This window comes from Callorhinus ursinus, unplaced genomic scaffold (assembly GCF_003265705.2).
Source record: "Callorhinus ursinus isolate GAN/ISIS: 27379988/994484 unplaced genomic scaffold, GSC_fseal_2.0 scaffold12, whole genome shotgun sequence".
In the NCBI taxonomy this organism is placed as follows: Eukaryota; Metazoa; Chordata; class Mammalia; order Carnivora; family Otariidae; genus Callorhinus; species Callorhinus ursinus.
In genome coordinates, this window is record NW_027397074.1 from 23,158,187 (window position 1) to 23,184,771 (window position 26,585).

The 26,585-nt window shown below is 40.8% G+C and overlaps 1 protein-coding gene across 4 annotated transcripts in view; it reads left to right on the plus strand.

The window, feature by feature from the left end:
- Window positions 1-26,585, plus strand: part of DYNC1I1 (dynein cytoplasmic 1 intermediate chain 1) — a 306,473-nt gene that overhangs the window by 169,671 nt on the left and 110,217 nt on the right. For all 4 annotated transcript variants that reach the window (XM_025872919.2, XM_073898848.1, XM_073898846.1 and 1 more), the window contains 3 exons: window positions 15,866-15,955; window positions 22,108-22,270; window positions 24,478-24,577. In XM_025872919.2, the coding sequence (XP_025728704.1) occupies window positions 15,866-15,955; window positions 22,108-22,270; window positions 24,478-24,577 (353 nt within the window). The remainder of the gene's footprint in view (window positions 1-15,865; window positions 15,956-22,107; window positions 22,271-24,477; window positions 24,578-26,585) is intronic.

A 26,585-nucleotide genomic window follows, 5' to 3' on the forward strand; every position in this document is an offset into this window, starting at 1 on the left:
TAGGTGCCACCATCCCTCAAGATCCAATTAAAATTAAACTCCATAAAAAAATCTGCTTCTCTTTCTTTTCTCTCTGCCGTTACTCTCCCTACCAGCAGTTAACTTGACCCCTACTGAATTCCCAAAGCGCTTCTCCAAGCAGTCTCTCTTCTGATGTAGATACTTTCATATAGTTGTCATTCTCCTGCTTAAATGCCAAAGTCTTTGAGTTCGAGCATCTCTCTAGATTCGTTTCTGTGGCCCACCTGAGATGTTGCCTACGCTTTGCACATAGCAGGTTCTCAAGAACATGTGTCCAGTTATAATGAAGAGAAGAATTATTATTTAAAACAGCAACTTTGTTTGGGTGAGGACACCCAGAATGAAACTGAAATAAGTGAGAACAGGCAAAAAATTTAGGACTGCATGCTCTAACCACTTGACTATTTTTCCATTCCAGATAGGACAATAGTGGTCATTATTTCTGTTGTCACAGAGTCGTTTTTACGTTCACACTGACCCTTTGACATGAAATCTCTCCTTGCACCACTGAGGTTGTTCTTCTATTTGGAAGGGTGTTCAAGAGAAAGTTATGGAGTCCTTGGTGAAGGACTGCTTCATTTATTTTCTAAAAATTCAGATTCTTTTGACCAACTTGGTGTTTCAGCAGCTTGAAAAATGAAGGAAAGAACCATGTCTGTCTAGACTGACCAGAAAGTAAAAACAAGGGGCACTTTGAAATCTGTGAATCTGACCACAACTGAGAGTTGTACTGAGTCCAAGTAACTGGAAAATCAGTTTCTTGGATTAGACAAATGCTTCCCTTAAGACTCTCAAACTGCCAGCTTTCTTCTTTTATAATTAATAGAAAATTATTGCACTGACAGACAAGGGACTTCATATTTGAGCCAATGGGAAAACTTGACGTTGAAACCAGGAGAAATAATTTAGCCCCAAATAGAGTTGTTAATGCCAGGATAAAAGCAAACAAATGTGCTAATGATCTTCCCTTAGAATTGGACTGTGATGAATTCTGATGTATTTCCAGATGGAAAATATATCAGTTCTCTCTGGGCTGGGGACTGGACAGCAGAACGAGAAAATGCTGAAATGAAAAGTGCTCAAATGATCTCATTTCCATCTTCTAGAGGATACAAATCCTAAAGAGATAGTTAGTTCCCATTTCAAGGAACAAGATCTGTCAGGTCATAGGCATTCATGACAAGGTGGTAGTGGGGTAGGAGGAGTCCTCATTTCCAATGACCAGGACCGCCATCCCTCAGGTGGCTTCAGGAATCACATGCTGGTTTCAAGATGCAGCACTGCTTTGCTGTTCTTTGTGTGTTCAGTCATCTCACCATCCAACAAATATTTATTGTCACCTACCACACACCCAGCTCGTTTCTAGGTGCTTTGGATATAGCAAATAAGAGTCGCAGTCACGGACATTGTAGCATTCCCATTCTGTGGTGGGAGACAGACAGTAAACACACACATAAATAAATGTACGAGATCAGTTAGTTATCAGTGCTATGAAATTAAAAAAAAAAATCGGTAAGGGGAAAACAAGTGCCGTGTGCCAGGACAGAATGGGGTGAGGCACGTTGCTGTATTGTCTAGGTTGCGTGGGGACGACCTCACAGATGATGTGACATTTGAACAGGGACTCTAAAAATGTCCTGAGGAAGACACTGAATACTTGACTAAAGAGTATTCCCCAGAGAGGGAATAGCAAATGCAGAAGCCGTGAGATGTGAGAGTTCTTGGCAAGATCAAGAAAGAGCTGGGAGGCTGGCTCGGTTGAAGCCGGGTCAGCAAGGGAAGAGTAGAAGCCATGCAGTACGAGCTGGAGCAGGGCACATCCTGTAGGCACTCCTTCTCGTACTGGAGAAAGCAAGACTGTCTGAGCAGACCTCCCTGCAGGAAATGGGAACACTTCTGACTCTACAGGTGGATCGCAGCCTCCTCACAGTGCTCAAAGCATATAGAAACTGGAAGAGGCAAGGAAAGAGAAGCTGGGGTCTGTCTGGTAGAACATGGGTGGCAGCTGTGTTTTCAGCTGTGCTACAAAGGGACTTTGCCACGTCACGAACTTTATTCTTCAGTGGTCACCCTTGTTCTTTCGTCCAAACCCACTGAGACATTGCCATCCCTCAGAGCCTTGCTCAAGCAAGTGGGAGATGGTGGGGACACCGTGTTGAAACCGAACAGAATCTGGAACCTCAGAATCTTGGGTTTGAAGTATGCCTTTATAATTCAGTACCTGGTTGACTTTCAGCAAATCATGTAACTTCTTTGAGTCTCCATTTCCTCATCAATACTATAAAATGTGCTTTAAGTAGATTAAGCAATTTTTTTTATTTTACTTTTTTTTTAAAAGATTTTATTTATTTGAAAGAGTGAGACAGCACAAGCAGGGGGAGGGCAGAGGGAGAGGGAGAAGCAGGCTTTCCACTGAGTGGGGAGCCCGATGCAGGAGTTGATCCCAGGACCCTGAGATCATGACCTGAGCTGAAACCAAGAGTCAGATGCTTAACCAAATGAGCCACCCAGGCACCCTAGACTAAGCAGTCTAAAAATCATCACTATCCAAGCAGGGCAATTCTAATCAACTGCTGAGGAACCTGAGGTGCAAGGGGCTAAGTAAGTAGTCAAATGTTGCCGCTAAATGGTAGAAGCAGGATTTGAACCTGAGCAGTGTGGCGCAGGACTCATGCATTTACCCCTCTCTACCATGCACGACAGTGTGCATGCCACAAGAGATCATGTAGAGAAAATACAGAACACAAAGTAGGTACTCAGTAATTATTAGTAATTGACCATTTGTACTTGTTTGGGTTGTAAGTAACAGAGAAACTAACCCAGAATCACTTAAGCCAAAAGGAAGTTAGTTGGCTCTTACAAATAAAAATCGAGGCCCTGGATTCTAGACACAGTCTGACTTCAGCATACTGTTCAATTTAGGTGTTAAACTGTTAGTTACCACTATCCATCTCTTGGCCATGTTTTATCTATTGATTCTCGCTCATGCTCCATATGGGGAGGGAGGACAGCTTCAGTTCCACATTACCGTAATAACAGTCCAGTGGAAGAGAGGAATCCACCTCCCTGATGGGGAAGGTGACCATGTGTCCTGGTTTAGCCAGAACAGTCATGCAGTCCAAATATAAGAGGGGTATCCACTTCCCTGTAGTAGGCGGTGACCACATGTCCCAGTTTTCCCAGACCATCCTCATTCATACCTGTCAGTCCTGCTTAAATATTCATTGCTCCCTTTTTCCTTCTCAGAAGTACCCCAATTTGGACACTGTATTACATGATCATTCTACTGATGACCAAAGAAAAATACTGAGATAAAGTCTCATTGGCCATTGTCCCAGATACAAAGTTATCCCCTGAATCTTAAGTAGGATTTATTTACCTGGGAGTGGGGAGGGATGGGTACACCAAAGAAGAAGAGAGGGACTGTTAATTCCAAGAAGTGGGATGGTGGATTCTGGGTGGTCAAAGCCACAAATGTCCATTACAGTTTCCTTTTCTTCCTTTATACTGTTTGGTAGGATTTAGCAGGAAACAGAGAGTTTGGGAGTTGGGAAAACATGGGTTTGAATCTTGGCTCTGTTGCTTCCTCTAGCTCCATGACCCGAGTCACATCATCTTCCCGTTGTAAGCCCAGTTTCCTCATGTGTAGAGAGAACTCACTGTGTCTGCCTCAGTGAGTTATTATGAGGATTAAATAAGCTAATGAACATAAAACATTTACTATAAGGCTTGACATCTATAATCTGAGAAATTGATAGCTATTGTTTTTCCATGATGCCTAGAACAGATCCAAGCGTATGCTGGGTGACAAGTAAATATCTAGTGACCAATGACCAGGACAAGAAACAAAATAAAGGACCATGAACCTCACAATAAGTATACAGAGTCTCTGGATAAGTTTTGAAATTTGTTGCTGTCAATGATGATGAGACCTAGTGACCAAGGAAAGGGACCTTAAAATTTGAGATTAAATTGGGGATATTCGTGATGCAGCTAAAACAATGAGAAACCACTGAGAGAATGGACTCTTTAGAACTAAAGAAATGAGATTATTAACTTTAAAATAGTAAAACAAAACAAAAACTTAACCATACTGGGGTACATAAATATGAATTAATTAATGTGTCCTTCTCCCAAGAAATGTAGAGATGTAGAGTCTTGGGTAGAGAAGTAAACTCATAAAAGTACAGGGATGTCTTACTTAAAATAAATACATAGTAGATAAAGTGGAGAATGAGAAATGCCATCATCTTAAACATACTAGTTCTTTGGATGAGGAAAAATTGTTAAGATACCCAACTGAAGTGCTTTGAAGGGTTCAATGGGGGAAGAAACCCCTTCCAGTGAGAGAGAACAGGAGAGATTTGGGAAACTGGGAGTCATTTGAATCAGATCTTGAAGTACAGCTGGATTTTACAGGTGGAGAAGATGTGAAGGTATCTGAGGTCTCGAGCACTCCCAGGCAAAATCCTGCCCTTGTGCTTTTGCTTCCTCTACCAAGAATACTTTGCCCAGGTATCCACAGGGCTTGGTCCCTCAGTTCCTGAGGCTTGTTTTCAAATGCCGTCTCTCCAGAGGGACCTCTTGAGCTACCTGTGAGAAAATTGTGATACCCACCACTTCCCCTCCCTTCCCTGCCTCGCTTTTCTCCTTAGCTCTTGAAATTCCCTAACCTACCACATACTTTACTTGCTTATCTTGGCCATTATCTCTCACCCCACCCCCTCTGCCCCTGCTAGAAAGCAGGCTCCATGAGGGCAGGAAGTTCTGTCTGTTTTGTTCACTGCCTGTGTCTCCAGCACCTGGAATAGTGCCAGACACATTATTAGGTGCTCATATTTTGTAAAAGGAGAGGAAGGAGAGAGTCTAGCTGAGGGAGAAACCTGAACCAGAGGGTAGATGAAAGGTGGAAGTTTGTCCAGCAGACACAATATCAGTAGAGGAAATTCAGGCAAGAAGCACATGATGGCACCAGCCCCTGGAGGCCTTGAAGATGTGGCCCAGGAAGCCAGCTTTTATTCTGCATGTGATGGGAAGTATCAAGGCTTTCACAAGGAAATGCACAGGAACAGTTCTGTGTTCATCGGACAGTGCTATTTGTAGCAAGGTTTGGTGTAGAGGAAGCCTGGAGGTGGGAGATTCAAAGAGATAGAAGTAATAAGATTTGATCCTGTGAAGGAAAGGAATGCTAGAAAACATGCACCAGTGGATGACCTATATGCACTGTGCTTGATGAGACAGCTGCTGACTTTAATAGTCACAGTTGACAATTCCTAGAGATGGAAGATAGCACTTTCTCCTTGGGAGCAATTTCTTCACAGGCAACATAATGTTTCTAAATGGCTTTTACTTATTTTCCTCTGTTTTTATATTTCACATAACACAATAACCACTTTAGTACCTGGAGACCTTGAGCTTTACCCTCCTCTGGGAGGTATCTACACTTGCTGCTGAAAGTAGAAATGATGACTTCTCTTTCCCTGGGAGCCCCGTTTTCCTTTCACAAGCAGTGCTCCTACTAGGAAGAAGTGCAGATAATGCACATTTGGAAAAATGGGAGAGGAAACAAATAGGGTATAGGATTATCCAAAATGAAAAGTAGTCAGCACAAGGGATTGTGTGTGTGTGTGTGTGTCTAGATCTATACAAATAAGGCTGTTAAGGATGGAAACTGTGTGCCATACAACTCCAGGAGGCCCTATTCCCATATTCACATAAAGCACAAGGGGAAATGCTTCTTTCTGGAGTTGTGCAATGGATGGTTCTGCTTCCAAGAATGCAGGACAGAGGACTGATTTGAGGGTTGGCTCTGCTCTTTCAAAATCTTTCTCCTTCCCAGGTCCTGCTGTAGTTTGCCATTAGAGATTGATTTATTTGGGTTACCGTTCTCTAATCCATTGGTGTGAATTACTTCATCCAGTTGCTCTCATCTGTGGCTGAAGACTCCATGACTTCCTGAGAAAGCTTAAGAGACGGGGGCCAGAAAAATATAAAAGACTAAAAGGGGGAAGGACAGAGGGTGCTTACTGCAACAAACTTCGCCTATCTTATACACAGTGGAGTCAAGGGCTGGTCTGCTTTGAGCAGCATTGGAGAATTAAGTTGGGATGAGATGGGGATGGGCCTTAAATGCCAAGCCAATTTAGGCATTAGGGAGCCATTCAGGGTTTCTAAAAAGGGAAATTTATGGAAATACAGATCAATCAAGCCTTCCCATAATGAAACAGCAAATGCTGTAGTTACCCATGGGCTCCTGCCTGGACATCTCCAAGAAGGGCATCATTTCCTTTCTGCTCTCCATCCTTCCATGAAAGCGGGCTAACCCATGTCAGCTTGATTCAACACATATTTACTGCACACATATTATTTATCTGTACAGTTATGAGTTGCCGAAACAGCTGCTAAAAAGTACTATTCTCTGGCTTCCTCTCTCGTTTTGAACATTTGCTTTCATTTCCTCCCATTTGCAATGCCTTGGGTCTCATTCCACCAGGAAGTACACTTTCCAAGTACTGTCATGTTAGAACCTTAGGAGAGAACTGATGTGGCCTACAGTGTTAACAGGAGCGCTCTGTACGATGAGAAATGTATGTTTTCTTTACTCTGGCCAGATTTTTCTAGACCAGAAAGTGAAGGCTTTTTAAATATTAGCATGTAGTATATTTAACAAAGTGCTTACTGAAAATCCCACAAAATATGTCTTTCCTGCATATTTTTAAAGCACAGAGGCGCTCACCTTGGTTTGTGTAAGCATTCAGTGGTGCATGTTATACTTTATTTTGGCCGCCGTGATACATATTGGGAGGGTGGCTCTCTCTGGACTCCTGGCAAAGTTGGCTAACTGTACACAAAGTTGGTCCAAGGATAGGGTGACTTGAGTGAGTTCTGTACGGGAGCCCTCACTGTCTGTTATATAAACACATGTCTAAATTCCGTTCATCATCCCCACTGGCAACTGAACCATCCTAGGTCAAGTTCTTGTCTGTTGCTTGGACTCCAGTTATAGTTTACCTTCTTACTGTCTCCCTCATTCCAGGCTTCCCCAATCTCCTCCAGCTTCCATATTCTTAAACAAAATCAGACCTTCTCTCTTGTGTTTTTAAAAGGCTCTGGTTTCCCTGTAGGGCTGGTTGGCAACAATAATTTTCATCAAGAGTCAGGCCACCTCTTAAATATATTAGAATGTGCATAAAGGGCTGGCTGGGAAGGAGATTAAATGAGCTTTCAAAAACCATATCTGGCATTACCAATGCCTTGAATTCCTTTTGAAATTTTAAATAATATGGACTAAATGAGATTTATTTTTATTAAAAGGGGGCTACTGATCTCCAGAAAGAACTCCAAACTTGCTCTGTTCCGCAAGGTCCTACATAATGTGGTTCATAACTATCTTTCCAGATCAAGCACCTGTCTTGATATTGCTCGTCTCAGTACTTGACATTGATGTTGCTAACAAGAGTAGGTCTTTGGGGACTTTTCATCTGCTTGTGGAGATAGATGCATAAACTTAATTTCAAGTGGTCTGAGATGTGTTATCATATACATAAGGTGGGGTGGTGGAACAATGAAGGAGGTCAACAAATCTTGTTGGGAGGAAGTGTTAAAGCTCTAGAATTGTATTACCATGGGCTAGTAGTAATTACCTCCTGGAAATTGAAGGGAAGACCAACACAGACACAAAAGACTTATGTTCAGTGTTCTTAAGGCATGAACCTACTGGGACACTGGGTGATTGTGCATTGTCCAGAATGGAAGGTGCGATGGAAAAGACAAGAAGAAGTTACGAGATTTTACACTAACATTTTTAGGGTGTTATAGAGGGTGTGTGTGTGTGTGTGTGTTGTAGAAAGGACACATAGCTGTGTTATTTATTTTATTTTTTTAATTTTATTTTATTATGTTAATCACCATACATCATTAGTTTTTGTTGTAGTGTTCCATGATTCATTGTTTGCATATAACACCCAGTGCTCTATTCAATACATGCCCTCTTTAATACCCATCACCAGGCTAACCCATCCCCGAGCCCCTCTCCCCTCTAGAACCCTCAGTTTATTTCTCAGGGTCCATAGTCTGTCATGCTTCATCTCCCCCTCTGATTTCCACCCCCCTTCATTTTTCCCTTCCTGCTATCTTCTTCTTCTTTTTTTAACATATAATGTATTTTTTGTTTCAGAGGTACAGGTCTGTGATTCAACAGTCTTACACAATTCACAGCACTCCCCATAGCACATGCCCTCCCAAATGTCTTTTACCCAGCCACCCCATCCCTCCCATCCCCCACTACTCCAGCAACCCTCAGTTTGTTTCCTGAGATTAAGAATTCCTCATATCAGTGAGATCATATGATACTTGTCTTTCTCTGATTGACTTATTTCACTTAGCATAATACCCTCTAGTTCCATCCACGTCATTGCAAATGGCAAGATTTCAGGGTCTTTTTTGATGGCTGCATATTCCTGTGTGTGTGTGTGTATGTGTGTGTGTACACACACACTATATATATATACACACACACTATACACACACACACACACACACATACACACACCACATCTTCTTTATCCATTCATCTGTCGATGGACATCTTGGCTCTTTCCATAGTTTGGCTATTGTGGACATTGCTGCTATAAACATTGGGGTACACGCACCCCTTCGGATCACTATATTTGTATCTTTGGGGTAAATACCCAGTAGTGCAATTCCTGAGTCATACGGTAGCTCTATTTTCAACTTTTTGAGGAACCTCCATACTGCTTTCCAGAGTAGCTGCACCAACTTGCATTCCCACCAATAGTGTAGTAGATGTGTTTTTTAAATAACAAAATGAAACTGCTAGAAATATAAAACAAGGCTGGTAGTGCAAAACTGAAAGGACTTAGAGTCCCCTCCTTACAGGCCCTGATGCCAAAGAGAAATTGAAGGTGGTATGTATTCTAGTGTCCAATTTTGAACCCATGTGAATGGTGGTACCATTTGGCAGGATGGAGAATATAATCAAAGGAGTAGGTCTCCACAGAAGGTAGGAGTTCTGCTTGGAATATGTCAAATGTGAGCTGCCTGTGGGCCACTCATGTTGGAATGTGCAGTATAGACTCTGGAGCCTGGAAGAGATATGTTGGCTGGACATACCAATTTATGGGTGATGATGGAAGAAGTGGGTGAAAGTATTATCCAGAGTGGCATTGGATATGAGAAAAGATGAGGCCAAGGACAGAACTGCAAAGAATACCGTCATTAGAGTGAGTTATTTTTTAAATTGAAAATCAATCCTAATTTTTCTGTTTTTCTTTGTTCCTATTTTCCTTTGTTTTTCTATTGAAAAATTTAGAATATGTTTTTAAAACAGTCATCATTGGAAATATTTATACATAGAATTATATAAAAGTAGCTAGGGCATTTGTTCTTAAGTTGAAAGCAATACATGTAAAAAAAAAACCCGAAACACAAAAAAGTGCCTTTGCATCTCCTCAGGTCTGTTCAAGGACAACAGCCCAGTTACAAGTTTGATTTAGAACTGATTCTGTGTCCTTGCCATCCCTTTTATCTTTTGGAAGCCAGGTTCTTTTCATTTCTAAGCCACAAATTATTCTATCAATTCCAGCATTCACGATTTTTCACCTTAGAATTGATGATGTGTTATAGTTTAATTAGCAGTCATTATTTTTCTAAGTGGCACATAAAGTAATTTTGCATCTTAGAGTCGTTAGCCTGTCCAATTCAAAGTCACATGGTATTGCTTTGTGTCTTCAACTTTGGCAACAGCAAGATGCCCTTTGGAATCAACAAGGATGGCATGAAATGGCCCCTTCTGCTCCCCAGCCTTCCTCCACCTGACCAGACTTAGCTGGCTTCCATGCGGTGACCCTTGGAGGGGGCCAGAGCCCCCTCGTGAAAAGCCCGGAGCTGGGCAGCAAGGGTGAGGGCTGGGCACTCAGGCCCTCTTATCCTGGGGTTTTGCAGGCCCTGAGAGAGCCAAGGAAAGTGAGAACCCATTGGCCTTATAAAAACAAGCCCTTCTCTTCACAGAGGGCCGCGCTGTGTTGCCCAGGGTTCTGGTTGCAAGCAGCGGGCAGTAAGTCCAGTGGGATTCATTGGAAGGAAATCTGGTGTTGACATCACCTCTGGTGAGATTTATTGGAAGGAAACCTGGTGCTCACAGGATCAACAGGAGGCAGGAGGAACAGGCTTAAAAAAAGAGCAGAGGCCAAGGGAACCCAGACTGTGGACCTCTGGAGCAATCTGGCCAGGATGTTGGGACATTGCTGCTACTGTGGCATGCTGCCCGGGATTCATCCTTACTGTTCCCTGGGCTTCACCTCCTGGCTCCAAAGACAAAGTCCCAGTTAGGAGCATCCATTCTGTTAAGATCCTGCCTGTATTCTGGTCACTGGGAGATGAGGAGCAGGAAGGTGTCTCCCCTGGGGCTTCAGGAGAAGAAAGTAGGGGTTCAGCATGTCACCAAACAGCAGTACTACAAGAGGAGCACCCCCAGACAGAAAGGGGTTTTGATGTTGTATAGCCAGAGAGTGACAGGCACTCACCACCCTCCCCTTCCAAAGTCTCAACTCTGTGAGGCCATCAGAGCAGATCAACCATCAGAGGACTGGAGTTTTGACTTCATTCTGAAACGCAGGTTGGTAGAGCAAACAACCCTTCCAGAGCTCACACAGAGGGTCAGGCCTTGTGCTAAGTGTATCATGTGTGATTGCTGCTGAGCATGCAACTCTTCATTCTTAGACCTTTAGGAAATCATAAGAGGACAGTGGTTACCAAAGATTTTCCCAACTATAAAGGACTGAATGCAGCAGCTGCTGGCGGCAGAACCTGGGTGCTAAATAAAATAAAGTGTCTAAAAGATGCCATTGTTTGAAATTAGCCCCTCAGACTGACAGGTAATTAACTTCTGCCACTAGTTTAATTTCTTCTGTGGACCTGGTGCAGGAAACCATACATGGGTGGTAATTTTTTTCCCTCCAATCTCAGAGGAAATGTAACCGGGTATGAACTAGCGGCACAACTCATATATCAGTAGTCTGTAGCGGGTCTACATAAATCCTTTTCTTTAAAGTTATTTAACTGTTTTGAAAATGGTTTCAACAGAAGTAATTCCAATTGCACCAGAAAGGAAACCAGAGTCTTAAAGACAAATAGACTCTCTTTGCTGAGCAAGGCAAACATATCAGTATGCAGAGAAACGAACCAGTCTCTTGTGTTTTATTTCCTTAACATCTACTGAAACACTTACTTTGTGTCTTTAAAAGGCTGATAGACAAAGAATTGTGTGGCCACTAAAAGTTAATGCCTATAATTGGTTTGTAACCACTTTAAAAGGTTCAGGTATGTTTTTTTTAAATGTTTCTCTGTTATTCATAGTATTTCATTGTGGGATTTTGCACATATTATAAACACAGTAAGTATTTGGGTTTTTTTAATTCACCAAAAACATATTCTCTGGGGAAGAATTTTCTATTTGAATAGTTAGATAACCTGCAGTTTTCCCGCATACTTCATGTATAAAACGACACATTACTGTCCCCAAACTAGCCCTGGGCTTAGCCAAGCCCTTATAGACTGTTTCCTTTTTTTTAAGATCTTATTTATTCATTTATTTATTTATTGGTGGGGGGGGCAGAGGCAGAGGGAGAGAGAGTATCTCCAGTAGACTCCCCATTAAGCGTAGAGCCCGAGTTGAGAATGGAGCCGAACACGCGGCTCAGTCCCCTGACACTGAGCCGTGACCTGAGCCGAAATCAGGAGTCTGGTGCTTAACTAACTGAGCCACCCAGGTGCCCCCTTATAGACTATTTTCTGTCACGATGTTGCATTTTGACTCTTCCAGGAATTAATATCTAAAATAAAAACCCTTATATCTGTAAAAGGTGAGAACTTGATACTATTTAAAGCTGACTAATTCAAGTCATTCAGTGAAATCGACTTCAGTTAAGAACTAGAGGATGGGAGTGTACAAATAGATGGCTCTGATAAAAGCAAAATTATTTTCTATAATTCTGTCATCAATGGAACAGATAATAAGTTAATTTAAACCTTGACCCGTTATACCCCTTGGATCCACAGAATGAGGTGGAAGAATCTGTTATTATTAGTCTTCTGAAAGATCTTCACCCTTAACCCCTTGAATTTTTTGCTCAATTGTCACCTCAGTGTGGCCTTTCCTGACCACTCTATTTTAAATTTCACCTCTTCCTCCCCTTACCAGCATGCCCAATCCCCTTTTCTGGCTTTCTCTTTTCCCATAACACTTATCTGATACAATATATGTTTTATTTATTTGTGTGTGGTTTCTCTCCCTCACCTCAGATGGAAGCTCCATGAGCACAGAGATTTTTTTTTTTTTTTTGGTCTCTCTTTTCCCTCTCATATTCCCAGTACCTGGTGCCCAATAAATGTTTGGTTGATATACAAGCTAATGCAACATTTGTTTGAAGGTTTCTGCATATGGGTATCCCCAACTCTCTTTGTTTAAAAAGCAAATTCACACCAATTATTTTATTTGGTTATTCTTACAACACTGTAAGAATAACCAAAGGATTATTATCCCAATTTAAGAAAGGATTATTATCCCAATTCAAAAGATGAGGAAACAGGGCCTCAGAGTTTCTACAAATTATGTAAAATCAAGGGGCTAGCAAGAGGTAGACTCCAGCCTCAGACCCAGATCAATTACTTCCCTGGAGGTGCTGCTCCCAACCCGACTTGTGAATCTGTCTAGCCAGAGGAGTTAATGCTTTATATTAGGCATCAATGGTCTGGTCTCAGGGTAGTGGATTCTGAAATAAAGATGAGAACAGAATTTGGATGCAGTAGCCATTTATTCTTTTTTTTTTAAGAGTTTATTTATTTGACAGGGAACACAAGTAGGGGGAGTGGGAGAGGGAGAAGCAGTCTTCCCGCTGAGCAGAGAGCCCCATGTGGTACTCGACCCCAGGAACCTGGGATCATGACCTGAGCCGAAGGCAGATGCTTAACGACTGAGCCACCCAGGCACCCATGGATGCAGTAGCCATTTATTCTTAATAAATAAACAATCCATCATCTCTAGCTCTTGAGGATGTGAAACCTAACTTCTCCACAGCTGAGCCTTACACATACTTGCCTCTTGGAAGTAGAAGAGCCGTTCTTCTTGAGGCCATGGTGTACCCACCCCGAAGAGCCTACACAAACCCTTCCTTCCTGCAACTTTAACACTGTATGTGCTTTTATTCTGGGCCTTTCTCCAAGGCTGCCTTTCTAGTTCATGTCAGGCTCTGAGCAGGTGAGGGGATAGTATGCCTGATGGTTAAAGCTCCTAGATCTGAAAATGGGCAGAACCAGACAGAACTTGAAGTTTGATATGGTTGGGAGTTTCTTTGGGGCAGATTATTCTGTCTCGTCATCTAGAAAATGAGGCTGATGCTCCCAAATTCTGATAAATAAATCAGATTTTACAAGTAGAGCATTGATGATTACCTTAGGTATTATTATCATATAGCTCCTGTATCTCTTCCACCAGATTATAGGGTCCTAGAAAGGAAGGCACCTAACAGGTTGTGTTATTTGCTCAGGCTGCTATAGCGAAGTAGTACAGTCTGGGTGGTTTAAGCAGTAGAAACTTAACGTCTCAGTTCTGGATGCTAGCATGCTGAAATCAAAGTGTTGACAAGGTTGGTTCCTTCTGAGGGCTGTGAGGAAGATGTTATTCTGTGCCTGTTCCCTACTTTCTGATGGTTTGCTGGCAATCCTGGGCACTCTTTAGCTGCTAGAAGCATCACGCCAGTCTTTTTCAGCTTCCCAAGGCATTCTCCCCATGTGTGAGCCTGGGTCTAAATTTCCCCTTTTTATAAGGATATCAGTCATATTGGATTAGGTGCCCACCCTGCTCCAGTCTGATCTCGTTTTAACTAAATATATCTGCAATGACCCTATTTCCAAATATGTCACATTCTGAGATACTAAGGATTAAGACTTCAACATACAAATGTTCAAGGTGTTGGGGCGGGGAGGGTAGGTTCCACCCATAACACAGACCCTATCACCTGTGTAGTTGTATTTACTTGCATTTTGTAAGTGTCTGGGGCATTGCTGCTAAATCCATTAAATTTAAAGAAATGTCTCTAGAAGGTTCAGAAATAGAGCCACTTTCTAGCAGATTAGTGGTCTTTTGAAGATTGCTTCTCCATCCAAGGTTTACCAGAAGAGGAGACTTACCTTCAGCTAGTGCCTCCTAAGACTTCGTGTTTGGTCTTTGAATCAGGATACATAATGGCTATGTGACTATTTTGTTTGTGACTTTCCAAGCAGGTTTTTAATGGGCAAATAGTGGTAATATCTTTATATATGGATAAGGACTTAGATGTGCTGTTTATAACTTTAAAGGTTTATTTGTCTAAAAATCAGGGTAACTCAGTGTTCTTTTCAAAATTTCAAGTGCAACTCTTTATTGCATGTGTTAATAATAAATGACCATTTTCCTTAAAAGTGTTTCATTCTTTCTGATATGTACAGTGTGGTTATAAAGTAATGAGGTTGGTTCCACATTCTATACATATGCACCTAGAGTACTGTTTCAGTGAATATACACATTAAAAATTTCTTAATATCTAAATTGCAATGCCATACTCTACACATCCAAATTTTTTAAGTTGCATTTCTGCCCCCAAATCACTTGCTTAATGTAGTCAGACTTTTTGGAGTTGCTTTTCAGGCTACAGATATTTATTTGGGCATTTAGGTATGCATTTATAATGCATTCTTTAAGTGGCTGGTGCTGAAATTTTGAGTCAATGTAAATCTCAGGATTTATTATCATGGAAATGGGACTATCTACAGCACTTGAGATCTTACAGAAAGTCTGTAAATATTTGATGGATGAATGAATATGAATGAATGTATGGGCAGGGAGTAAGTGAATTCATTTCTTTTAAATTCCATTTGAACCAATGAAATCAATAACCTCCAGTGACTATAATACTCAGGAGAGAAGATAATATACTTAAAAATCTGTGAGAGCAAGTTTTAATTTTTTATATCATTTTATTTCTATACTTTGGATTTTCTTGTGATACCTTGATTCTCCCCTATGTCGTCTACATTGTGACTGATGGTTTCAAGCGCTCTGTGATGAAAGGGGCCTCTAAGAAAGGCAGGTTGAGAGCAGACACAATGAGCACACATTTGCATAGGGCAGGAAGGGCACTGTAACATCTGGTGGTGGTAGCAGACTGGTCCATTTGTTGGTGCTCATTAAATTCGCATTAATGCATGAGCTGCTCTGAATGTGTAAATGCCATTTGGGGTTGGTTGCTTTCTCCCAGGCCAAGGGCAGTGACTTTGGGGGCTCTACCCCCTGGTTGTTTACTTGCCAATGGCATTTGACCTGGGGTCAGACCTGTATTTAACCCTTTCCTGTAGGTCAAAAACAAATTAATTTGGTGAGAATTAAATTGGAAATGAGTCGTCTGTACAGCAGGTGTTCCCTGTGGAGAATGTGCCCCAGGTGGAAACATTTTGAGATCTATTCCTGGGTCATCTCTGAAGAAGCTTCAGAGGTCAGAGAGGCAATTCCAAGACATCCCATGTGGTGAGGGCCTGGAGATGGATGTTAGCAGGTGCCGACTCTTGCAGTTTTCTCAGCAGCTTGGGGAGACTTTCAAAGAGGCCCCTTTTGGAGCTAATTTATTCATATATTCATGAACATATATCTTGGGCATTCATTGAGGACTGATTTACTTAGAAGTTGCCCTAAATGATTGGAACTTTACCCTTTGCCCCTACCTCCCACCATCAACCAAAGGCTTTGATTTGAAGGAAACAAAATAATGCATTTTTCTTTCTTTTTTTCTAGAGGATGAGGAAGATGAGGAAATGGTAGAACCTAAAGTTGGCCATGATTCAGAACTGGAAAATCAAGACCAAAAACAGGAGGTGAAGGAAGGTATGGTATGGTATAGGAGATAAATTAGTCATCATTTTATTGTTATTATCGTTTACCAACATAAGAGGCTATCCTGATAAGTAGAAATTAAATGCACACTCCCTATGTGGAAGGTCTCTATGGTTGTTCAATACATTACATTTAGCACCATAAACTGTAATCCCCAAAGCAAGAGTCACTTATTTTTTTGACCAATGGAAGTAAATAAAATAGAAACCATCCACAATTCCAGCAACAAGTCCACTCACAATTCCAGTAAAATTATCACTAAATAGAAAATAAGATAGTTGTTATCCATTGTCATGTTACCCAGTTCACTGCATTGTATATTCCCAATGATAACAGTAAAGGGAAGAAGCAGCTATAATTATTTTGTTAATAAATTCTGAAGTTTATTCATGTGATCTACACAGAAACACTAACAGTGATCATTACTATTAACTATACTGTTCACAGTTTTCTTCCACGGCTCTGTCTGTATGAAGAACAACCTTTCCATATTCCAGTGATAATAATGATGAGCATTTATTAAGGGCTTGCTGTGTACTCAACTCTCTCCTAAGCCCTTTAGAGATATTATTATCTACACCTCAAAACATCCTTTTGAAGCAGATACTATTATTATTCCTACTTTACAGATAAAGAACCGGAAGGGAGAGGTTTAAAAACTTATCCAAGGATACAGTATGTATCCAGGATTTGTAGTTGACTCCAAAGATAGTACATTTCACCACGATGGCATCCTCCTTTTGTAGCACTGGGTCTCAAAAAGAAGAAAGCAGAAAGAAAAAAGAAAAGGGAAGACAAGAAATACTACAGATGCCGATTCCCTAAAAATCTAATTTTGTAGCCCTTTAAGATTCTCAGTCCCTGGAGATAAAAGAACTTTGAAATTGTCATTCTTACTGACAAACGAAGTATGCATAGATTGAAAAGCTTCTTCCACAGTCCCTGCTCAGTGTCCCAACTATAGATCAACACAAGTCTAATTAGAAGCTCACTTGATTTTTAAATTCAAAAGATGCCTGTGTCTCTGGTATAATATGTGGCACATAGTTGTCACTGGGGACTTTTATAGAAATGGGTACATACTGGTCATACATACATACTCACTTCGACCTGCTCAGGCATTGAGTGATTTCAATTACCGTCAAGTTCCAGGCTCCGACTAAGGGCAGGGAGTAAATTCAGCCTCTTTAACAGTAGCATCCACAGAAGGCATAAGAGTGATGTTTTCTGAGGGATTCTAAATGCACTTGATGGAAGAGACTTTGCCTAAAATTCTAAGAACATTTTTTTAAAGCTGGTGAATGGAATATCATTAACACAGGTGTAGCAAGAGATGAAATAAGTCAGGATTTATTAAAGGGGTTTTCCTTTTGCAAAATATCCTTAAGCCCTGCTGGGCGATAAGGAGCCAGGGTGTCTTTTGTGTGTCTTGGCACAGATTCTCTCCTGCCCCTCACCCCCCAGTCCCCAAATTGTCTTCTCTGGCAAAATAAGGCAACCCCTTCTTCAGTCCGGAGCAAAAACACCCTCTCGTTTTTAACTGTTGCTCAGGCTTCATGGAATTGATTAAAGTCCTGTTAAAAGTCAAAAAGAAGTTGGAAGAACATTTCCTGTACTGCTGTACCATGTGCCTTTTTCTCTATTAATGGCTTTTCTGCAAATTAGCACATAATGGGTTAAAAGCATGTTTATGTTGGCATCAAACTCTCTCTGGCTTTTTTTTTTTTTTTTAAGTAAGACAGTATTTTGCAAACGTTTTCAAGAATCTGCAGCAGATATAATCGTGGCGCCATTCACACGGCTGCATAGCAGTTAGGGTTGTGTCAGCACTTCTCTTACGAACCTTGAGTTTCAGGGATTTATTACTCAGCCGTAAAAATTTGCTCTGGGCTGAAACTTGACATACATGGTTTCAAACCAGGGAACACATTTTTGAGAAATCTGGCCTTTTTGGGAGTTAAAAAAAAAAAACAGTAAGCGGGAGATGGGAAAAAAAAAATCAGTGCTCACTAGCTTTTGACATTTTTGCTCGTGTGATATCAAAATGCACTAAACAGTCAAGTAATAAGGGTTTGATATTTTACTGTTTGCACTCTTTTTTTTCCACAACAGAGTAGCGTAAACGGCAGGTACATGTTAGCTTTTAATCAAATTTTAGGCAATTTCTACATGTGAGTGTTCTGGTATCTTCATGTTTAGAGATTTAAAACAACAGAAACAGAAACCTAACTCTTGTAAATGCACATTAACTTCAGAGAAGGAGATCCTCCTTCTTTATTAGTTTGGTTTGGTTTTCTTGCTCCTGTTTATGAAATGATTTCACTGTAAAATTCTCAGAAAAGCTACCGTCCCTGTTTAATCAGGTTTAAGATTTAAGCTACATGGGTTTACTCCTTTATTTTTTTGTCTTTTGCATATACCCTTGAAAAATAGCTAAAAGATTTTTTATATCAAAACTCAAAGCTGCATCGTTGAAAACAAGGCAAGACATTTCTGAAATGAATATTTTTAAAATAGCTTTTGACCTCAAGGAAAGATTACAAAATACTTAATATGAATTGTGAATTTCATTATGAATTTTATATTTAAAAAAAATCAAAATGTGAAACCAAAGATATAGTATATAGTAAATAGAGTAGTACAACAACACAAACTGGAAAAGTACCTATTAAGTCAATAAAAAAAATCAAGAAAGCACAAATAGGATAGAATCCTCATAAAGACACGTACACAAGTATTTTCAAATATGAAATGAGAAATTAACTTTTCTATAATGAAAAAGAATAAACAATAGACCCTAAAATATAATGTGTACTAGATTTTAATCTTGGAACCACAAAGTCATAGACTTAGGCCATCTTCTAAACTTCAAATTTCATGAATTCAGTACATTGTCTTCGTAGTTGTTATTCAAGCTAAATGTAACTGTTCAGGTAAATCTGGGCAAGTACGAAAATTGTCATTTGGATCATATGTTAGTTATATGCATGTGTTTGACTTTTCATAAGGAATCTTTCTTTTTTTAAAAAAGGCCATTTTACGTGCATAAAATATTGTTAGCTCTTGGCAGAAATACTCCATGTTTTGTGTTGCAAAAACAAACAACAGGCCTGCGATAATAGCATTTTCTGCTTAACTTAAAAAGAAAAATCAATGATTAACAGTGCCTACTTTTTGCTCTGGTATGCCTTTTGCTATTAAGTTAACTCACACTTTTTTATGTGGTGAACATGTTGAAAATAATTCATTAGGTGCCGGGGATAGGGAGAAGCTGCAGAAACAGATATATCAGGGAGAATTTGGGGTCTACTCCGAAGTAATACAATTCTGATTCTAATTATTTGTGCTTGCATTTTGAACCTTGTGGATTCCACTAATCAACCAATTTTTCTTTCATGAAATGTGTGTGGAGAGGTGTTCTCTCTGAATACAGCTTTTAGTCGGGGTTCCTGGATACTCCATTATGTTTTCATTACATTGCAACAACACTTACCAATTTAAAGATTTTAAATACAGGAGGTTTGGGGATCTATCAGAAATAACTATGGCCGTATTTAATTTCTAAGTTGAATATTGTTTATTACTTTCAAAAAGTACTTGTCTGCACATACATCTTATTATTTTGTGCTAACAAATCATGTCATTTGATCCCTGTTAGACATCAAAGCTTAATATAAAATATATCCATTGTTTTGCTTCAGTAGCAGTTTAATTTCAAGCCAAATATTGTATTGTCAAACATAATATCTGGAGAGGCTACTCCTTCACCTACCTGAACTTGGCCTCTGCAAATATACTTTGATCAGCCATTTATGTTTCTCTTAGAGAAGGAGTTGTATGTCTTGAAAGCTGAGATCAAAGTGACAATAAGCTACAGGGAAGAAAAAATTACAGAAAATGACATAGATACTATTTTTTATTCAAGGTAATGGACCTGTAAGGAAAGATACAGGTGAAATATAAGTAACTCAAAAAGATAAACAGAGAGTAGAATAGATATTTTAAATATTATTTTAAAAAAGAATAAAGAGAAAAAAGTCCTCTTTCTCTGCTTAATTTCAGGTAGGTCTCATCAATAGTAACTAAGGCTGAACAAGGCTTTTAAAAATAAGACATTCTTCTTGGCCTTATGGTATCCTCGTTTGGTGAAGCTTGTTTGTTTATGTAACAGTACTACCAAACCAAAATGAACCTAGCATTTTGTAGGTTTTTTTTTTTTTTTCCTTTTGCCTGGTTACCTGTTTTCTTGAACTTACATAAGGGTGAAAAATTCACATGCCTCATTTATGGGAGTTTTAGAAAGTAGACTAATTAATTACTACTTAATTACTAATTATTGAATGCATAACTATTTGCCCAGTATATTTATCCTTAACCCTTAAATGAGATTTAAAGTTTAGGTATCATTACCCCATTTTATTGATTAAAAACTGCTACTCAGAGAGGTTTAGTTGATTAAAGAATCAAAGTTAGCGAAGGGCGGAGGCAATGTTGGATTCCGGGTTGGTTTTGTAGAGTCCTTGTTGTTTACATCTACACATTGCCACTTTCACCATTTCTCAGACTAGTGTGTGGGCACCTCTGCTCAGCAGGTATCGATGGAGGTTCCCGGATCATCCCAGTACACGTTGGCATATTAAGGGCTCTAGAGGCTTCAGCAGCAAAGGAATATTTCTAACTATGTGTAGGGCTACCACAAACTACGGGACGAACTCTTTTGGGAGACAATCGTCTGCTGTAGTAGGTGAATCATGTTTTGTTATAGTATGACCTTGGAGAGCATTTTGCCAAGTGTGAACCAACTACATTATCCTAATCCTGGTCTTGTACAAACACAGATTCTGGAGTCCTTCCAGACCCCCTGCACCGTGGGCTGGGGCAGGGAAGGGGAGGTCAGAAGCAGGAAAACATTATGGACATTAAAGGCTTGAGATCCGCTGCCTTGGCTCTGCGGTCATTTTGCTCGCCAGTTCAGATTTGGTAGGCCAGTGGCTTCACGACACCACTGATTGAAACAAATAACATAAAACAAGCTGCTACCACTGACTGCACCCTGTGTGGGTCCTCTGACCCTGTGGCCAGGTAGAAGTGGTGACGGGGATGGTTGTGGAAGAGTTTGGGCGAGCCCGTGGGTGAGAGACTCCACTAGGGATTCCAGCGCTGATTGCAGTGCAGCACCCTCCTCCTGTCCCTGAAATTCCAGAAGCTTCCAGTCATCCAGAGAGTAATGCACCAAACATGTACTGAATGCTCTCTGCAAGGGAGTTGAACTGGGGCTCCTGTAGAACCACAAAGTTTCAGCTGACCCTTTCTCTGCTTCAGGGCTTCTCAGTCAGGGGGAATTCCTAATCCATTCTCGATCATTGTATGTAAGCCTTACCACTGAAGGGATGGTCTGTGTAACCTACTTGGGACTCTGACACCGAGACATACTACCAGTTACTTAATCTCTCTTTGCCTCATTTTGTATCTTCAGACTTAGTTTAATAAGATTAATCTGCTAGAAAAGAAAGGCATAAAAACAATTTCGAGATGTCTTATAGAAGCGTTTATTTGTTCCATGTGTTTGTTTAAAAGCAGAAGATATCTCAGGGGAAAGCAGATTTGGAAGGACACGTTTCAGGTTTTGAGTGGAACCTGCGTAAGAGCCAGTCCGCCTTATCAACTAACCCTCTAAAATAAAATGAATGTGTCCGGGAGAGCGAGGAAGGATGCTACCCTGATCATATTATAGACAGTTCTGAGTTATTTCATATGTGCAGCTTTCAGTCATATTCAATATACATAGTTTTATAGATTTTTCTATTATGTACTCTTTGAGCTGTTTTTCAAGTTCAGTTCTAAAGCAGGTAACATTCAAAACTGGTTGCTAAAAAACACCAGTCTGTTTTCATTAGTAATCTTTGTCGAGTCTTTGAAAGAGTACTTAGTCCAGATGTGAAATATTTTTTATAAAATTAGGGGAGTCATGTGCAAAAACCACTGGTGTGAATTTAGGAGCAATTTAGAATCAATATTGACAATGCTTTATTTCACCATCTGCTCACTCTTTTGGTAAGTCGTTTCTTTCAAGAGTTGGATTCCTCTTGAAATGTTTTAATTGTCCTTTTCTTCTTTCCTAACAATCTCTTTTACTTAAAAAGCCCCTCCACGAGAGCTGACCGAGGAAGAAAAACAGCAGATCCTTCATTCAGAGGAATTCCTCATCTTTTTTGATCGGACAATCCGGGTGATTGAAAGAGCACTGGCAGAAGACTCTGACATCTTCTTTGACTATAGCGGTCGAGAGTTAGAGGAAAAAGATGGGTTAGTTTCTTGTGTGCATTAAAAAAAACAACAACAACAACACTGCAATAAATTATTGTTGATTCTAAATTCACTTATGTATTGACTAGGCAAATCCCAAACCAAACAAATCAGAGGAGGATGAAATTCCAGGGTTGATCTTGCTGAACAGCTTTGACTAAGGGCTTTGGTTATAACTTCTGGATTAATGTTTCCCTGTAATTATCATGTGCTTCCATGAAATGCTTTTGAACTTGATATCTGGGGAACAGTCCAGGTGATAGAGACTGGCAGAGTCACATACACTGTCCTCTGAGAAAACATTCCTATAAGCAGCAAAGGAGATTTGTATTATATCCAGTAGATCTATTTTTGATGTCTAAGCAAACAGGAAGCTGAACAAAATAAGCATGAGATATGGGACCCCTTCACTGATGTGGGGAAGAGCTAACAGAGACTACAGCCCTTCTCCTTTTTTTTTGATACTGTGAACATATGTGTATATGTCTTGTAGGACAGTCGTGTGCAGGGATATATTTAGGGGCATCTGGGTGGCTCAGTCGTTAAGGCTCTGCCTTCGGCTCAGGTCATGATCCCAGGGTCCTGGGATCGAGCCCTGCATCGGGCTCCCTGCTCGATAGGAACCCTGCTTCTCCCTCTGCCTGCAGCTCCCCCTGCTTGTGTTCTCTCTCTCTCTCTGACAAATGAATAAATAAAATCTTTAAAAAAATGGATATATTTAAAGATAAAACAAAAAGTAATCAATAAAAACAAATGACCCCCAGTGACTTTCTCTGAGACTGTAACGTATGTTTTGTAAAAGGCAGGGGCAGTCAACCATCATCATGGGGATACGAGGAGGTACTTTATGAGCTTTGTAAGAAATAACTATAGCCAGTTTATAGCCACCGATTTCTTTTGGCCGAGAACAATATAAAAAGGTGAGATCACCTGCCTTATTCACCAGACTTGACTTTTTACTCTTTCTAAAATTCAAATACAATTCTCAAAGGACAATGTATTATCATTGAGGATGCTCAAGAGAATGTAACACAACCTCCAAAAACAGTTTCGAAAGAGGGTTCTGAAAATGTTCTAACCAGTTGGCAGCATCATTAGACTATTCCAGAGAGACAATAATATTTTGAACATACATGTTATGAGATGCTTTATTTTTCTTTGAAAAAGCCATTACTCTATGGCTCAGTCGATTTTCTGGGTCCTGTTTCCCTCCGGGTGCCTGGCTGTTACTTGGGTGTGTGTACCTCTTGCCTGAGTTGGCAGTGACGGATTTGAGGAAGAGTTGGTAGGGGGAAAAAAGGTCCTAAGTCAGCCGATCGGAGCTCAGGTAAATAGTCTGGGGCCAATTCACCATCTGAACAAGAGCTGCATAAGGCGAGTGATATGGGGTGTGAGTCAATGGGATGAAGGAAATGAACAGGAGGAGGGTGGGAGTGGGGGAATTCCTGAACTGAAGCCCAAGAAATGTAGGCAGCTTTTTATGCAGATTCCAAATCTGCTGGCACAGAATGAGCATTACTCAATTTGCACCCAGTCTTGTGGAGCGAATGCATGACCAGTGTAGAGTTCTTCAAGGGAGGTTTTGTGGCCAGTTGAGTATCAGCCAAGTAAACACTGACCAAAGTGTATTCCTAGCCCCAGATGCTGTTTTGGTCTATGTTAAGTATCTAATACGTCTGGTGAATCGCGGCACCCTCCACTCTGCCTGACTTATGGTGAAACTTATCACTTGCTGTTGAGCAGGGAGGCAGCACTACAGTCAACCAGAAATTATAGGTAAAGGGAAGCTTGCCTATCATCTCTGGTCTAAGGCTAGATAAGGCGATAATTGATATGATATCAAAGAATCTCCAAGGGTACTGTGCTCCCTTGATAGCTGGGAGATTTCTAGGGAACTCGGCTTCAAGATAGAACTTATTAGGAGGAAGAAAATGCTTTAGGGACTGGTCAAGATGAGAACCTGAAAATTACTTGACGTTTCATACCAGCTTTGGAGTAATACATGGAAACCTTTCCTGGGTGAGCTTTTCATAGAGGAGACCACCATTAGTTCATTTATTTATGATCAGCCTTTACTGTCTAAACTGAAGCTTTGGCCTCAGTTTTATGTGCCATGATCTTGCCACCGCATTCTTTCAATATAAGCAGCAGAGATAAAGCCCCATTCTGAAGCATCATATTTATCTTTGATGTTTAAACCCTCCTAGGGATGTCCAGGCGGGAGCCAACCTTTCTTTCAATCGTCAGTTCTACGACGAGCATTGGTCCAAGCATCGAGTAGTCACTTGTATGGACTGGTCTCTCCAGGTAAGAATTATTGCTGGGATGGGACAAACTGGGCTGTGTTCTCATGGCATTTGTATTAAAAAAAAAAAAAGAAGAAGAAGAAGAATTTTTCTCCACTACTTTAGATATATTTACTAGCCTACAATTTTTTCTACACCTGTTGGTTTTCTTTCTTATTTTACTGAGCTTTCAGGTGAAATTTTGCACACTGTTATTCATATGCATTGAATCCCTACCATGTGCTAGGCACCAGACAAGGAGCAGGCCATCCTGTCTGTGAAACTGCTGTCCTGAAGGTCACCAGTGATTTCTCACGCATCAGATCCTGTGGCTGTTTTTAAGCCTTCATTTGCCCTGACTTCCTTGACATCCAGCCTAGTTGACGTCCTCGTAGTCTAAAAACAACATCCTTCCACTGGGTTCCACAGCTTCACTCTCTGCTAGTTCTCACACTTCTCCAAAACTTCGTATTTCTCTTCCACCATGTGGTCCCCATGGTTGTGCCCTCAACGTCTACTCTTCCTCCCAACATGCTCCCTGTGGGACGTCTCTTCCACTTCTATGGATTCAGCCACCACGTGGCAGCCTGTTTATATCACCCGCGCATCACCCTCCAAAATTCCACTTTGCACACCAGACAGATCCACTCAGCTGTCTCATAGAATCTGCAACCACGAATTCATTTTTTTCACATATCTGACTTTTTCTTCCTACTGCATTCTAAGTTAAAGACATCACAATATACCCAATGGCCTAGCACAGAACTTTCATCATTAACATTAGCAACCTTCTCCCTCTCATCTCCCAGACCAAGACTGTCACTAAGACTGTCCGTTTCTCCACTCATATATTTATCACCTTATACCTGTAGTATTGCTAACCTTCTCACTGGTCTTCCTATATCCATGCTTGTTCATCTGTGGTGTTCCCTCTGGACTCCTAACTAAATAATCTTTCTAAAATGCAAATCTGATCACTCCACCCCCTGGATTAAAACTCCCTGTTGCCTCTCAGAAAAAAGTCTTTACTCCTTAGTGTGGTATTCAGAGTCAAAGTAGGCAAATTTACCAAAATTCACCTTGCTGAAGAGCCAACTCCATTACATGACAGATTACCCAGCACTGAGCAGTTAAATAATGTGCACAGAGGCATACAGCCTAGTTGTGGGGTGGCCAGAGTTTGAACCCAGGTGGTCTGACCTCCGAGCCCACATTCAGAACAGCCATGCTATGTGCCTTCCTGCAATGACAATGACATAATAGCAATGAGGAAATAGGAATGATGAATTCTGGACATTTACGTGCAGCATAGTTTCCGCTTTTTATGGTGTATGTTCTTATGGGGAATAATAATCATGGCTAGCTTTTAATTGTGTTTCTTATGTGCTAAGCACTGGGCCAACTGCCCTGAAGGCATCATCTAATTTCAGCCTCATAACTTAGATGAGGCAGCAACCATTAATATATCCCCATTGTGCAGCTGAGGAAATTGAGCCTCAGAGAAGCTGAGTAACTTGCTACAAATCACTCAGCTAAGATGAGGTCGTGTGGACATTTGAACTCAAGTCTTTTGGCACTTCAGGGCATATTCTCTTTACCAGTGCCTCTCACCAGGGACTTATGAATCTGGAACCAAGAGAGGTTATAATGCCAAACGATAAGGGGCAGATAGCACAGGCTTTCAGAGGTCAGTGGAGGTTGGGATCTGTGTCCAGAAGACTGGGATTTAGACTGCTGGAGGGGAGAAGGGTGCGTTCTGGGCCAAGCTGTAAAACGGATGACGTGAAGAGCCCCATTTAATCCTGCTGGAGAATCGGAGAACTGCAGGGGAGTGTAATCCCTCACAATCGGACTGTCATCAGCCACCGAGTGGGCTGGTGTTCTCTCCTCTTGAACCTCCTTTTCTTCATTTTTTTTAAGTTTTTTATTTTAATTCCAGTATAGTTAACATACAGTACGATACAGTGACTCAGCACTTCTGTACATGACTCAGTGCTCATAGTGACAAGGGTGCTCTTTAGCCCTGTCAC